This window comes from Macaca mulatta, chromosome 6 (genome assembly GCF_049350105.2).
Source record: "Macaca mulatta isolate MMU2019108-1 chromosome 6, T2T-MMU8v2.0, whole genome shotgun sequence".
In the NCBI taxonomy this organism is placed as follows: Eukaryota; Metazoa; Chordata; class Mammalia; order Primates; family Cercopithecidae; genus Macaca; species Macaca mulatta.
Window position 1 is genome coordinate 79190435 of NC_133411.1, and position 16283 is coordinate 79206717.

At 38.1% G+C, this 16283-nt stretch overlaps 1 protein-coding gene across 3 annotated transcripts in view; it reads left to right on the forward strand.

Annotated features, from left to right (window-relative positions):
- Positions 1-16283, forward strand: part of TNPO1 (transportin 1) — a 98853-nt gene that overhangs the window by 16611 nt on the left and 65959 nt on the right. The window contains exons 1-2 of one of the 3 annotated variants that reach the window (XM_015140267.3): positions 15863-15988; positions 16122-16235. In XM_015140267.3, coding sequence (XP_014995753.2) covers positions 16131-16235 — 105 coding nt within the window. In that variant the 5' untranslated portion in view covers positions 15863-15988; positions 16122-16130. Of the gene's footprint in view, positions 1-15862; positions 15989-16121; positions 16236-16283 lie in introns of those variants that run through there. The other 2 variants (XM_028849506.2, XM_015140266.3) reach the window with 2 other exon arrangements.

Genomic DNA, 16283 nt, shown 5'->3' on the forward strand with positions numbered 1-16283 from the left:
ATAAAAATTCAAATATATACCACATGACTGTATATATTACATAATTATATAATATATATATTATGACAGACTAGTCCCAAGATGTTTTTGCTTTAAGTGGAAGAAATTGAATATTTTAGGGAGTTCTTCCACCTCTACCTCCCTAAGTGCTGGGATTGCAGGCATGAGCCACCGCACACAGCCCCTCTTAATTTGTAATGTTGATTTCTGGGTCTTGATTTCCCCATTTTTAAAATAAGAGGATTGGATAGATGTTGTCTAGTACTCATTACATTCGAAGCTTAGGTGCTATGATTGCCATTCTCTAATTACAGTTAAAGTGTAAGTTAACAAATTTTTATTTTGTGGGCTGAGGGGAATGAATGGACATGATATTCAATTGGCCAATAACTTAGTATCTCTATTTGTAAGACTAAAATAAACTTTTTAACCTAAGATTCAGTTTTAAGGGTCTATGCTTATAAACTGAACACTTTCTTAATGTGTGCAGATTAACATTATCTTTTGTGTCTAGTGTAATTTCAGATTTCCTTTCCATCTCACATTTCATTCTGTTTTTTGTACTCATGAATTTTTATATGTCTCATTAATCTTGGTTGAGCCTCAATGTTTCTTTATCACAGTAACAGAAAAATAACATAACACAGAATAAATGCTGCTGTTTTTTGTATTAAACTCTTCGTTGTGTGGTATCTAATGTCTATTATATGACATTAGTTCCCACTGATTTTTTCCCACTTTTGGATTGTCTCTATAGAATTTTCTTGTCCTATCCCTTTGCATAATATGAGGTCCACCCTCCATCAACTACACTCATGCATTTCAGTCAACGATGGACTACATATACAATGGTGGTCCCATAAGGTTATGATAGAGCGGAAAATCTTCTATTGCCTCTTGATGTCATAGTGCAATGCATTACTCATATGTCTGCAGTGGCACTGGTATAAATAAATCTGCACTGTCAGTTGTATAAAAATATAGCACATATGATTATGCACAATACATAATACTTGATAATGATAGTAAATAACTATTACTGGTTCACGTATTTACTATATTGTTGTTATTTTAGAGTGTACCTCTACTTATTTTTTTAAAAGTCAACTGTAAAACCACCTCAGGCAGGTCCTTCAGGAGGTATTCTAGAAGAAGGCATTGTTATCATGGGAGATGACAGCTCCATGCTTGTTATTGCCCCGAAGACCTTCCAGTGGGACAAGATACAGAGGTGGAAGACAGTGGCATTGATGACACTGACCCTGTGCAGGCCTAGGCCAATATGTGTGTTCGTGTCTTCATTTTTAACAAAAAAGTTTAAAAAGTAAAACAAAAATTAATATAAAAAAGTGACCAGCTACTTGGGAGGCTGAGGCAGGAGAATGGCGTGAACCTAGGAGGCGAAGCTTGCAGTGAGCTGAGATCCGGCCACTGCACTCCAGCCTGGGCGACAGAGCGAGACTCCGTCTCAAAAAAAAAATATATATATATATATATATAAAAGTGTATAGAATAAGGATATAAAGAGAAAATATTTTTGTATAGCTGTACAGTGTTTGTGTTATAAGCTAAGTATTAAAAGAGTCAAAATTTTTAAAAATCTAAAGTTTGTAAAGTAAAAAGTTACAGTAACAGCTAAGGTTAATTTATTATTGAAGAAAGAAAATGTTTATTAAGTACCATAGTGTACAGTATTGTCCTAGGCCTTTGCGTTTACTCACTCTCTGACTCACCCAGAGCAACTTCTAGTCCTGTAAGCTCCATTCATGGTAAGTCCCTTATAGTGATAAACCTTTTTTTTTTAAATCTTTTATGCTTTTTATGCTTTATTTTTTATTTTTATGCTTTTTATCTTTTTAGGCTTTTTTTACTGTACCTTTTGTATATTTACATATGTGTAGATACACAAATGCTTACCATTGTGTTACCACTGCCTGCAGTATTCAGTACAGCAACATGCTATACAGGTTTGTAGCCTAGCAGACAAGCTATACCATATAACCTAGGTGTGTAGTAGGCTATATAACGTGTAGGTTTGTGTAAGCGCACTCTATGATGTTAACTACAACAAGGAAATTGCCTAACAATGGATTTCTCAGACTGTATCCCTGTCCTTAACTGACACGTGACTATACTTAGTTTTTGCCCTTATACAATTTTTGTGCTGATTAAATTCATATCTGCTTTAATGTCCACCACTTGATTTCCATTTGTTTCTTTGTTCTTATTCTTCCAATGTTTCTGTTTTGATTTTTCTACTTTAGAATATCACCTGCCTTAGTCTGTTCCTGTTGCAAAATACCTTAGACTGGGTAATTTATAAAATAATAAAAATGTATTTTTCATAGTACTACACAGGCTGGGAAGTCCAGCCAATTTGATGTCTAGTGAAGGCTTGCCCTCTGCTTCATAAATGGCACCTTCTTGCTGCATCCTCACATGGAAGAAGGGATGAACACTGTGTTCTCACATAGTGGAAGGCGAGCAGAAAGGCCAAACTGGCTCCATTTGGTAAGGGTATTAATCCCATTAATAAGGGCAGAACTCTCATGACCTAATCACTTCCTAAAGGCTCCACCTGTTAATATTGTTGCATTCAGGATGAAGTTTCAAGATGAATTTTGGAAGGACACATTCAAATCATAGCATTTTGCCCCTGGCCCCACAGAATTTATGTGCTTCTGTCAAAATACATTCATTCTATCCCAATAGCCCCAGAAGTCTTACCTCATTCCAGCATTAATTCAAAAGTCTGAAGCCCAGAATCTCATCTAAATCAGGTATGGGTGAGGCCCAAAGTACGATTCATCTTGAGGCAAATTGCTATCCAGCTATGAGCCTGCAAAACCAAGTAAGCCCAAGATCCAAGAAGGCAAACAAGATTAAATCTTAAGGCTCCAGAATAATCTTTGTGTTGCCTTCCAGATACAGTTGGGTAGGGGTTGGGCCCCCAAGGCTCCAGGTCACCCTGCCCCCATGGCTTTGCTGGGCACAACCTATACTGCAGCTCTCATGAGTTAAGAGTCTACCGCCTGTGGTTCTCCCAAGCTGGAATTACATTCCAGTGGCTCTTTCAGTCTAAGAAGATCCACTCCAACAGCTCCATTAGGTATTGCCCTTGTGTAGGCTCTCTGCTGTATCCCTGCTACCATAGCTCCACTAGGCAGTGCCCTAGTGGGGCCTCTCTGCAGTGGCCCCACCCTGTGATGGTGCTCTGCCTGAGCCCCAGGGTTTTTCAGTATTCTTTGAAATCTAGGTGAGGTAACAGTGCTCCCACAGCTTGTGCATTCTGTGCACCTGCAGAGTTAGCACCATGTAGACACCACCAAGGTTTACCACCTGTGCCCTCTGGAGGGGTGATCTGAGCTGAACCTCGGTGTGGTTGAGCCACAGCTAGGGTAGCCAGGGAGTGCTGCACTACAATGTGGGTAGCAGAGCCTTGAAATCATTCTGTTCCCAAGGCACTGGCGTTCCGGGCTTATAATAGGCAAGATAGTCGCAACCATCTCTGAAATGCCTTTTGGTTCATTTGTCCATTGTCTTGATAAATAGCACCTAGCTTCTTTCTGTCCGTACTAATCTCCTTATCAAACATTCAGGTCAAGAATTTGTCTTAAGTTCTGCCTTTCTTTTAGTTACAAATTCCATCTTTAATTTGTTTCTCTCTTCCTACATCTTACTATAAGCAGTCAAGAGAAGCCATGCCACACCTTGAACACTTTGCCAAATATCCTATTTCATCATTCTTAAGTTCTGCCTTCCACAAAACACTAGGACAGGAACACAATTCAGCAAAGTTATTTGCCCCTTTGCAACAAGAATGGCCTTTCCTGCAGTTTCCAATAACATATTCCTCATATCTGTCTCAGAGACCTCATCAGAATAGGCTTTACTGTCTGTATTTCTACCAATACAGACAGGACCACTTAAGAAATCTCTAAGAGGATTGAGGCATGTCATGCAGCTCTCCTCTTCATAGCCCTTACCAGAATAGCCCTTTACCATCCAACGTCTACCCATTACCCAATTGCAAAGCCACTTCCACATTTTTAGGTATTTCTTATAGTAGCACCTCACTTCTTGGTTCCAATTTCTGTCTTAGTCCATTCCTGTGTTATAACAAAATACTTTAGATTGGGTAATTTATGAGTAATATAAATATATTTCTCACACTTCTAGAGGCTGGGAAGTTCAGGTTCAAGGCACCAGTGAATTAGGTGTGTCATGAAATCTCATTTTCTGCTTCGTAAGTGACACCTTGCAGCATCCTCACATGGATGAAGGAACAACACTATTTCCTCACATGGCTGAAGGGGAGCAGCAGAGCCAAATAGATTCCCTCAAGCCCTTTTATAAGGGCATTAATTCCATTCACGAGGGCAGAGCCCTCATGACAATGACAGTCACCTCCCAAAGTCCCCATCTCTTAATACTGTCGCATTTGGAATTAAGTTTCAACATGAATTTTGGAGGGATACAAACGTTAAACCATAGCATCAGTTCATTTAAATGACAAGTTAAACAGCCCATTTTGATGCATATTCTTTGATTGTACAAAAATAATCTAAGAAATCTTCATCCTATTGTTATCTGATGGTACGAACTGCCATCAGTAAACCTGGGTCTTAATGACAATTTTAGTTGGGAGTGTAGCGTGTAGGGAATGAACATTAAGTACTGACTCTTGTGGCACTTTACGTTCTCATTTAATCTTCTCATCAACCCCATTTCACAGATGACTAAACTGTGGCTCAAAAGATTGGGCAATTTTCCTAAAAAAGACAGCGTCAATAATTAACAGAACTGGGGTTTGAGCCAATGAATGTACGACTCAGAACCCATGCTTCCTCTACTCCATCTTGTTGCTTACCAGCAACAAGTAATGTGGAACAAGATTCAGTTCAGGAACTAAACTTGTAAAAATTGATTCCCTTTCAAATGTTTTTTCTGCTGTGTCTATCTTTTCATAACTGAAATTTGACTAATATATGCCCCTGTTGTGTGTGAGATTTCTATGAAGAAATGTATGGTTAGGTAAAACCTAATGTTAATCAGCCTACTAACCGCTTAACTTTTTTTAATCTTCCTATTTTGCTCTCTAAACTGCTCTGATCCTTTTCTCATTCAACCCTTACCAATAAATACAGTGCTATGTTCCTTTTTCTGTATACACTTGAAAATGTGAAATACTGAATCCATACATTATACTTAATCAAGGACAGCTTTGGACATGAATAAGACATTTCTGGATCCCTCTCACTTCAGAACTTCAGGAGCAAGCTAACGGCAATAAAACAGTATACTTGTAGTTATCAAAATGAGCTATAACGTTTATCCCAATGTGCTAATTTTTTTTTAAATTATCAACTTGGCTTCCTATCAACTGTTTAGGTATGTCTCACTTTATTAGTATGTAAAGTGGATTCTAAAATATTGAATCATACCTTTTATTGACTTATAATTTCAGATGTGTTTCACAGGAAAATATTTGGCTATTTGCATCATAGCCTTTTTTACCAGCTCTTTAAATTCAGTAAGTATAGCTATAATTAGTAACTTGCCTGGTGCTCATATTTTGTCATTCAGTGCCATTATTTTACCTAGAGTACTACAGCTTGTCTCCACCTTTTATGCATATCATCATATAAATCAGCATATGTATAATCAGTGTAGAGCAGTGTTACTTGAAGACAGGCTACTCTTTTAATTGATGGTACTTGCATATTTAATGAACTATGAATTAAAGGAATAGTTTGGAGTAGTAGAAGTATTCGACCAGAAATAGACATTCATTCCAACCCAATTCTTAACATTTACTAGCTGAGCAATTTTTGGCAAGTGACTTAATATCACTGAGACAGTTTCCTCAACTCACAGAGTAGTTCTGAAAATTAAATGAGGTAAAATATGAAAGTACTTTGAAACTTTTTAAGCACTGTGTTTACTTCAAACCACTTGGCAATGTTCTGAAAGGAAATTTATAATCATGGTATAATACTTAAAGAAGACTTTTAAAAAGCTTTTTTTCTTAAGTCTGTGCCACAGAAATGAAAACTGTTGGACTAGGGTTAACAGTAGGCAGTGACAGTAATCCATTGAACTACTTAAAAACTAACTCTTCAGTTGAATGTAGCAGTGGGACAATCCCTAGTAAAGCACATTAATAAATCCTATGATACTAAGAGAATCAGGGACCTAATTATTTTGATTAATTGGTTTTTAATGTATAGGCTTATTAAAAGAGTTTAGTTTTATGAATGACTTAATATTGCCATTTGAAGAAAGATCTAGTTATTCACAAGATAAGTTGATTTGATATACAAATTTAAATCATATTTTGCCAGTTAAGGATCATAATTTTCTAGTGTGTTGTTGTTATTTACTGGAGATAAACTTCCCCCAAAACTTACTTTTCCCAAGTTCCCATTTCTGTCTTACAACTTAAGTGGAACTTCTTACCCATTCTCTGTCACTGTTAAATTACAAAGTAAATAAACATTGTACTTATCCTTACTAGGAAGTACAAATTATTGTGTAACTTCAAACAGTATGTTCTTATGTTTTGGTTTTCATCAAAGACTTTTTTAGTGATTAGTAATGTTTCCTATATGAATTGGTGCAGCCTGCATTCTGTTCTCTTTTTCTGCTTTCTGTCATTTCCAGTACAGCTAGAACGCCACTGCTTAAAGAGTAAGAAATAATGGAAATTGCCAGGAGCAGATATATTGATTTAATATAATGGTTCTCAACTGGCTCTAAGTTCCCAGTAATTATAATGTGCAGTCAGGGTTGAGAACCACTGATTTAAGTTGCTTAAACATACATGCAGAGTGAGACCAACTGCGAAGGTTAAATCTGTTTTAGAACTCAACAGGGAGTTGGTGTTTTGAGGCTGACAATGAGATAACCAAAAGTTAAATGTGTGGGAGGTATTACTCCTATCAGCCTTTCGTTTTCATTACAAATGCAAAATCTGTGCTCTGAAAAGCAAGGTGCAGTTATCATATCTGAAGTGATTGACCTGAAGTAGACATTCTTCAAGAGAGCTGTTGAATTATTGGTGATGCATGAAATAGAAAGGGAAAGAGTAGTATAATGCAGACCATTCATAGTCTGCCCACTGTTAAGTTCTCTAAGGGTTAGTCACATGTTCGTGGGGTAGCAGAACGAGAATAATATGGTAGAGCAGTTCAGTGCATGGGCTCTAGAGTTGGGTGCATCTGGGCTTGAGTCCTGGCTTTATTCGTTACTGTGTGAACTTGGACACATAGCTTAAGTTCTCTTAAGCCTGTTCCTTTTCTGTAAATTGGAGATAATCATAGTACATATTCACGGAATTAAATGAGATCATGTATTTAAAGAATTTAACATAATAACTGGCATATGGAAGGACCCATTAATGCTAACAGGGTTGCTGTTATTAGTAGGCATGGTTCAGACTTTGGAATCACACAAGTTTGGTTTTGAATGCCTACTCTGCCACATACTAGCTGGCAAGCTACTTAACCTCTCTGAAACTCGGTTAATATAAAATGGAGTTAACATCTACCTCATAGTGCTGTTGTGAATATTAAATGGGCTAAAGTATAGGAAGTGTCTGGTTATAGATTGGGTCAAATTTTGAGACCAAGATTTCCTTCTTATCCCTCAATTTGATACCACACTCTTTTTTCTTTTTTTAATGTTGATTTGTAAACTTCAGCATTTGGTAAGCATGTCTAGTCATCTTCAAAGTTCTTCCAGAAAAGGCACTCTAAGAATACATTTATTCAAACTTTCCTTAGTACCTATTTTCCATTTTCTGTGTTCTGTTAATCTCTCAGCTCTTAGATGACAATAACTTTGTAATGCCAGAAAGTTAAAATTTTAGGTCTTAGCCTAATTTTTTCAAATGGTGAACTAGATGATTTACCCATCAGTCTCAATCAAGGATGATTTAAAACCCATGTGCCTAGCACTGTGTAACATGAGTTATGGTCCCTGCCCTTCTAATCTAGTTGAGCTCATTTCTGCAACTAATATGAGCTCAACAGTTCGTTTTGCATTTTCTTCTCTTCTTTCTTGATCCATAACCTCTGATTTTAGACTCTCTCTCTCTCTCTTTTTTTTTTTTTTTTTTTTTTTTTGAGACCGAGTTTCCCTCTTGTTGCCCAGGCTGGAGTGCAATGGCACAGTCTTTGCTCACTGCAACCTCCACCTCCTGGGTTCAAGAGATTCTCCTGCCTCAGCCTCCCTAGTAGGCATTACAGGCACCCGCCACCAAGCCCAGCTAATTTTTTGTATGTTTAGTAGAGACGGGATTTCTCCATGTTGGCCAGGCTGGTCTCAATCTCCTGACCTCAGGCGATCCATCTGCCTCAGCCTCCCAAAGTGCTGGGATTACAGGCATGAGCCACCGCGCCCAGCCTATAGACTTTCTTAAAGGACTTTCTAGTTCCACTGATAGCTATAATTTAACAAGTTTGTCAACATTTTGATGCATCATTAGGTGCCTGTAAACTTTTCTTTCTTTCCCTTCATACCTGAACTTTGGTTCAATTTCTCATAAAAGTTTTATTAAATACTTATATTCTTTAAATAGCATGCTCTTTTTAGATCATTGGATAGCTCTGATTTTTTTTCTGTCCTTGCTCATCATAGCATTTTTCTGTAAAAAAAAAAAAACAGTATAAGAGAGACATTTTCTGTGGAAGTCTACATATCTGATTCACATTCAGCAAATTTCTTAAGTTGTTTTGATTTATCTGCTTGTCAAATAAAAATAATACTTGCTACCTACTTACAACAGAGGGGTGTTGTGAACATTATATTGATAATGTTTTTAACTCATTTACTCAATGCTATGGAAATATCTCATTTTTATTATACTATATACATACTACTATTTTTTTAGATCTATTATGACTTATGATGGTGAAGTGTGATTTTACTTTTCTCTTTTACCTCACCACAAAGGTATCAAAATATATGTTCTTTAGTATGCAAATGGTTGTATTTATGAGTAGTTTGCCAGTTTATAGAGATTGATGTTTCTTTTGGAAAGGCAGTATATCAGGGGCTTCCAGACTGGACACTGGAGCCAGTTTAGTTGGGTTTGAATCATGGCTTTGGCATTTACTAGCTGAGCAACCTTAGGCAGGTAACTTCTCTGTGCCTCAATGTACTTATTTGTAAAATATAATTAATAGGGCAGCATCATAGAGTTGTGAAGTGCTTAGAACGTTGCTTGGTACTCAAAAAATATTAGCTATCACTATTACTAACAAAATAGTGCACGTGTTTAAGTCTTCAATATTTAACTACCAGAGTTTTTGGTAGCATCTTGGTTCTCTGTGAAACATGACTGCCCTTCCCCTAACAAACTGTAATTTCATTTTATGTGCGGATTGGACAGTTAGGTCTTCTATGGCTCCTCCTGCCCTCATTGCAAACTGATGGGTTTTAAAAATCAATTTTATTGAAATATGACACATTCTAAAAATTAACATAATATTGAAGCTATAGAGCAAAAGATGAACCTCTCCTTCACCATTTTTGCTTTCTAGGAGGATTAATTCTTTTCCAGACTTGTATTTGATCATGTTTTTTAATCAATTTAAAACCCCTTTCACAAACTTTGTATTATCCTTAAGAAATAGTCCAAGCTTCCTAACATCATCTATGAGGTCCTCCCAGCCTCACTTTTGCTTTTTGGTAATTCCTGTTAGGTTTCTGATAAAGAGTCATTTCCTCAAGGAAGTCCTTTCCTGACCTCTTAACTGGGTTAGCATAATGTCTTCACAGCCCTTTGTACTTTCCCTGCCATAGTCATTCTCCACTGAGGCAGTGCTGCTCTCTGGAGGTGTCCTAGTGACTGGGAGGTGCTCTTGTCATTTACTGGGCAGGGCTGAGAGGTGCTAGATGTTCACCATGAAGAATTGTCCTAGTTTTGTATGACTTGTAAATGTCTCATTAGATAATCACAAAGGTGTAATAAATCTGTTTATAGATATCAGAGCCAAGAGCCTAACTCAATTTTACATATACACATGGAACTTTTTGCAGAGTTTTAATATATGTTGAATTTTCTAGGAATAAAAACTACTATGGCCGGGCAGGGTAGCTCACACCTATAATCCCAGCACTTTAGGAGGCTGAGGCAGGCAGATCACTTGAGGTCAGGAGTTCCAGACCACCCTGGACAACATGGTGAAACCCTGTCTCCGCTAAAAATTCAAAAATTAACCGAGCATGGTAGCACACACCTGTAATCCCAGCTACTTGGGCAGCTTAGGCAAGAGAATTGTTTGAACCTGGGAGGCGGAGTTTGCAGTGAGCCAAGATCGCACCACTGCACTCCAGCCTGAGTGACAGAGCAAGATTCTGTCTCAAAACAAAAACGAAAACAAAAACAAAAAAACAAAACTACTATGTTATTGAAGGACAATTGTACCTTGTTTTGTTTGGATCCTTACCAAGAGTTGTTTACCATTTTGGGAAATGATGTCACTAATAGCAACATTTCTCACATTCATAGTGATTCAGCATATAGATGGAAACATCTAACTTTGAATTTAGTTGAAATTAGATGGAAAAAATTTTAATTGAGCTAGATGAGAGGAAAATGCATCTGTCTCTCCTGGTGGAATGTATTTGCTTTTTTTCTCTTTTCCTATTGTACTTTATCATGTACTTCATTCATTGACAGCTCATCTGCCTCTCTCACCAAATGAGAACTTAGTGGGGATTAAAACTATATTTTACTTATCTTTGAATCTCCAAAATTCACTGAGCACATGGTAGTTGTTCAACTTAATATTTACTCAGTTGAATTAATAGCAACAACAATAGCGTTTATTCAACAATTATTTGTTGAATCAGACTCTGCTAGGCAAACAGAGTGAAAAGACACTGTCCCTGCTCTCAAGGAACTTGTGATCTATTGCCAGGACAGACCTAGAAATAATTATAATACAATATGACAGTTTCTAGAATGGAAATAGCTATAAACCATAGATCTGTAATGAAAAATAATCTTAAGTCTTGTGGGGAGATCTTGGAATAATGACACAGAAGAGAAATAGTATCCAGTATCAATCATAGTGCCAAGAAAGACTCTCAATAAATATTTGGAAAATCAGTGAATGAGGGTAGCTCTAAAGAGTGAGAAGGAGGCCGGGCGCGGTGGCTCAAGCCTGTAATCCCAGCACTTTGGGAGGCCGAGACGGGCGGATCACGAGGTCAGGAGATCGAGACCATCCTGGGTAACACAGTGAAACCCCGTCTCTACTAAAAATACAAAAACTTAGCCGGGCGAGGTGGCAGGCGCCTGTAGTCCCAGCTACTCGGGAGGCTGAGGCAGGAGAATGGCGTGAACCCAGGAGGCGGAGCTTGCAGTGAGCTGAGATCCGGCCACTGCACTCCAGCCTGGGTGACAGAGCAAGACTCCGTCTCAAAAAAAAAAAAAAAAAAAAAAAAAAAAGAGTGAGAAGGAGTTTGCCAATTGGTCAGGTTTAAAGAGGGCGTTCCCAGCAGGAAATCCCTATGCAAAGGCTCAGAGGTAGGAGAGGTGCAGGAAAAGATGATGGAGCATAAAGTTGGAGGTTGAGTCATAGATAAAAATGTCCCTGAAGGTAATGAACCAGATCATGAAGAGACTTCTTCCATGAAAAGAAGTTATATTTTATCTTGCAGATGCTAGAAAGCCTTTCATTTAACTATTATTTTTCAAATTACATATATTGTGTGCCAGGTACCTATGATCTGCATACAGAGGTAGTGTATTCCTATGTTAGGGTTGGGAAACTAAGACTCAGATGAATTAACTTGCCCAGGTTTTCACTGCTACCAAGTGGAAGAACTAGACTTCAAACGTAGGTCAGTTGAGTCCACATCTCCAGTCTGCTTTTTAAACTATATTTTACAGAGTATCCAGCAAGGAAGATGCTATATATTTTTACTTTCTTTTCAGCCAATCCGGCTTCTTTACCTCACATGATTCTGAGCTGTAGCAAATTCAAAATTTTTATGTAAATTTAAGTTAAAAACTTACTCATAAGTAAGCTCTAGTCTTCTGGAAGTCCAAAATGGTATCACAGTAACTCACCACTTGCAGGCTACTTTTTATTTTAGGGCTGTCTTCTATCTTGTTTTTCAAATAACTGTATTTTGGCTTGTTTAAATGCCTTTTTTTTTTTTTTGGTCACCATTGAATGTCATGGGCCAATCAGGCATAAGTTGTAAAATTAATATTAGTGTAGTATGGAGTATCATCTAAAGGAGCGAAATTTGAAGTACTACTTCCTTTTTTTGAGACATTTAGAAAGCTGAGCCTTCAACATGCAAAAAGAATACTCCAGGTAATATTTAAATTTTATAAGAAAATCCAATATTGATTGGATTAATTATTCTATTTAATTAATATAAATGTAGTTTGCTATTTAAATAAATGATTTCTACTTCATATAATAATCCTAATGTCCTTGGTTAGCTTGAAGTACTTCAGATGTTATCTAATTAACCCTGTAATGTCTGGCTAGCCCAGGGTATAAGATTCTTCCTTATTTTAATGGTTTTTAAAATACAGTAAGTTTTGGAGATAGATCCCACTGAACTGTATACTTAAAATGGTATATGTTATGTATGTAGATTTTATCACAATTTTTAAAAAGATGTGATAGAAAAGTTCAAAGTGGCCTAAGATCTCTTACCAAGCAGTTATCTGAATCAAATATTCTTAAGAGCCTTTTGTTACAGATAATTTGAGTAAGGTGTGGGGAAACACCTATTCTGTCATCATAGGCTGATCAAATTAAATGTTCTTAATACTAAGCTGTTTGAAAAGAAAACCCTATTTGACGACAGAAATAAAGAAGGAAGCACGCTATTGGCCTGATATTATGGTGCAGCCATCCTCAGGATGGATGTGATAATGAAGATGCCTTTCAGACTGGACTGCTATTGGTCCCTTGTTTTAGTTTCTTCTTTAAAAGGGCAGTTGCCGGGCACGGTGGCTCACACCTGTAATCCCAGCACTTTGGGAGGCCGAGGCGGGCGGATCACAAGGTCAGGAGATCGAGACCACGGTGAAACCCCGTCTCTACTAAAAATACAAAAAATTAGCCGGGCGCGGTTGTGGGCGCCTGTAGTCCCAGCTACTCGGGAGGCTGAGGCAGGAGAATGGCGTGAACCCGGGAGGCGGAGCTTGCAGTGAGCCGAGATCGCGCCACTGCACTCCAGCCTGGGCGACAGAGCGAGACTCCGTCTCAAAATAAATAAATAAATAAAAAATAAAAAAAAATAAAAAAATAAAAGGGCAGCTAGGGGGTTAAGTGGGCTATCTGAATGTCACCTCAGCAGGTAGGGTATGCCTGGTAGCAGCTCCAACTCTAATATTACTAAGGCTCAGACTTTAAGTTCCCCACCCCCACTAGTATCAGGGGAAATTAAATTGTCATTGGTTAGCTTCATGAAAATTCAAAGAATGTGCTGGTGGAGATAAAGAAAACATTCATATTGTTGGCATGTGTGAATTGTATAACTTTTTGGAAAATAATTTGGTAGTAACTGTTTAAAATTTTTAAATTCACATACTTTTTGGCCTAATAACCCTGCCAGGTTGCCACTATTATGTAGGGACATTGGTACAAGAATTTTTTTACTGTGTTGTTGGTAGTGGCAAAAAAGTAGAAGCAATCTGGAAGCCAATCAGGAGATGGTTGAACAAATTATGCTCTATCCATTCTCAAGACCAATGTGCATCTATTAAAAGGTGAGTTAAATTTGTGTGTATTGGCCTGGAATTATGGCCATGTCATATTATGTGTAAAAAACATTGTAGAGTTAATATTAGTGTAGTATGGAGGATGATCTTTAAAAAAAAGAGGAAAACATATATATGAGATTAGACTGTAGAAAGATTCACATAAAACTGATAAAACAGATTCTTTAGGGAGCCTGGAGATAGGATTGAATTAACTTGTCTTATACAACCATGTTGTTTGATTTATTATAATATTTGTAGTTTTTTAAAAGTTTCTGAAGTTAAGAGAGGGAAGGGGAGAAATCTATAGTGATAGAAATTATACTGGGGATTACTTTGGGAAGGGTTGATGGCTGGGATTGGACACAAAAGAAACCTCTTCATACTCAGCGATCTCTATCTTGAACTGGGTGTTGGTTACACAGATGGGTTCACTTTGTAAAAATCCATCTATGGATTATATGCTTATCATTTGTACAATTTTGTGTCTATATTGTATCAAATAAAAGTATATAAAAATAAATGATGACATAGTGGTACAATGGAATACTATTAACTTTTTATTGAAATATTTTCAATAAATATTTAATGATATATGAAGTCAGGCAAGAAACAGGACAGTCCCATTATTATAAAATATAATGTACATAAAAAATAGAATGAAGACTAGAATAAAAACACTACAGCATTAATACATTGTATATCTGGATGGTGGTGGTTTTTTTTTGGGTTTTTTTTTTTAAGAACAGTTTATTATTTGGCCGGGCGCGGTGGCTCAAGCCTGTAATCCCAGCACTTTGGGAGGCCGAGACGGGCGGATCACGAGGTCAGGAGATCGAGACCATCCTGGCTAATATGGTGAAACCCCGTCTCTACTAAAAATACAAAAAACTAGCCGGGCGAGGTGGTGGGCGCCTGTAGTCCCAGCTACTCGGGAGGCTGAGGCAGGAGAATGGCGTAAACCCGGGAGGCGGAGCTTGCAGTGAGCTGAGATCCGGCCACTGCACTCCAGCCTGGGCGACAAAGCGAGACTCCGTCTCAAAAAAAAAAAAAAAAAGAACAGTTTATTAGATTGGGCCATTTATGAAGTCATTAGAACTTGGTGAGCAAAGTCAGACTACAGGATATTAAGCAGAAAAATAAGAGTGAAAGAGAGAGGAAAAGGCATTTTAAAAAAGAAAGAAAAAGCTAACTAGAGAGGTGAAAAGGTAGTAGTTTGTCTAAACCCTACTAGCAAGGGACTTTTCATGTTAAAAATCCTCTCCTTTATCAAACTGTTTGATTTTTACAAATAAGTCATGCTTGATACTTACATTTTGTTGTTTTTAAGCATTTAGTTTTAGTGAAAAATGTCATTAATAGCTTCAGTTGACTGTAGCAGATGCAACTCATAGTAGCTTTAAAAACCTATATTCATGTCTCAGTCTTCACTGATTAAGTGTGGTTGTTTGCTCAGATCTTTTTTCGCCTTAGTTGCCACATCGAGGCAAATAATACCTCACTAGGTTGTAATGAGAATCAAATGAGAAACTGTAGTATGTGAAAATACTTTAATGGAATTAAACACTACCCAGTTGTAAAATTACATTATTTTTCTTGTATTTTCTTCGACCCAAAGTCCTTACTTATGGAATGTAGTTAGTTCATAATGGAATTTATTTCACTTAATAGGAGTTCAAAAGTTGAAGTTTATGCGGGAATACATTTTTTTTTTAGTCAGGTTCTGCAGATGTTGCATTTAATGGTTTTCGAGATGTGGGTTGTGACTGCATCAATATTTTAGACTTTTTTAGTGCTTTATATATCAAATTGAATTGTAAACATTTTTATTGCTTCTAATTATTGCTGAACTGTCAGGGAAATTAACCACCTTTTTACCCTATTTCAATCATTTTGCGTTAATTCGCCATGTGTATGTAAAATAATATACCAAAAACAGATCTCTTCAGGTGTTTCGCATGGGTTTTGATAAGGACTTGACTTTTTATTAGCCCTTAAGTCAGTAGTAATCTTCTGGACGGAATTAGAGATGGGTTGGGTTGGAGAAAACTGCGTGGCACTAGGACCCAGGGGGCTCCCGTGAGCGGATCTTGGGGCCAGATTGCAAATTCGCGGTGACTCAGTCTGGTCGGCTGCTTGCGCTCGGCGGCCGCGGCGGCAGCAGCAGCAGACGTTGGCGGCCGGGCTGCCAGGAGCAGTTCCGCCGGGTTTCACTGTCCGAGACTTCCTTCGGGGCACCCCAGGCAGGTCCGCGACGTCTGGGGAGCGCTGGGGTTGTGGTGGCTGGGAGAACGGGTCCGCTGCGCGCGGGAAGCCTCCGGGCCTGTGCACCGGGAGTAACATTTGCTCCGTCTCTTCCTGTGTCTGGCTTTATTTGCAGCAAACCAAGATGGAGTATGAGTGGAAACCTGACGAGCAAGGGCTTCAGCAAATCTTGCAGCTGTTGAAGGAGTCCCAGTCCCCAGACACCACCATCCAGAGAACCGTGCAACAAGTATCCTTTCCGAGGCCTGGCCGCCACCCGGGCAGCTCGCCCCGCGCT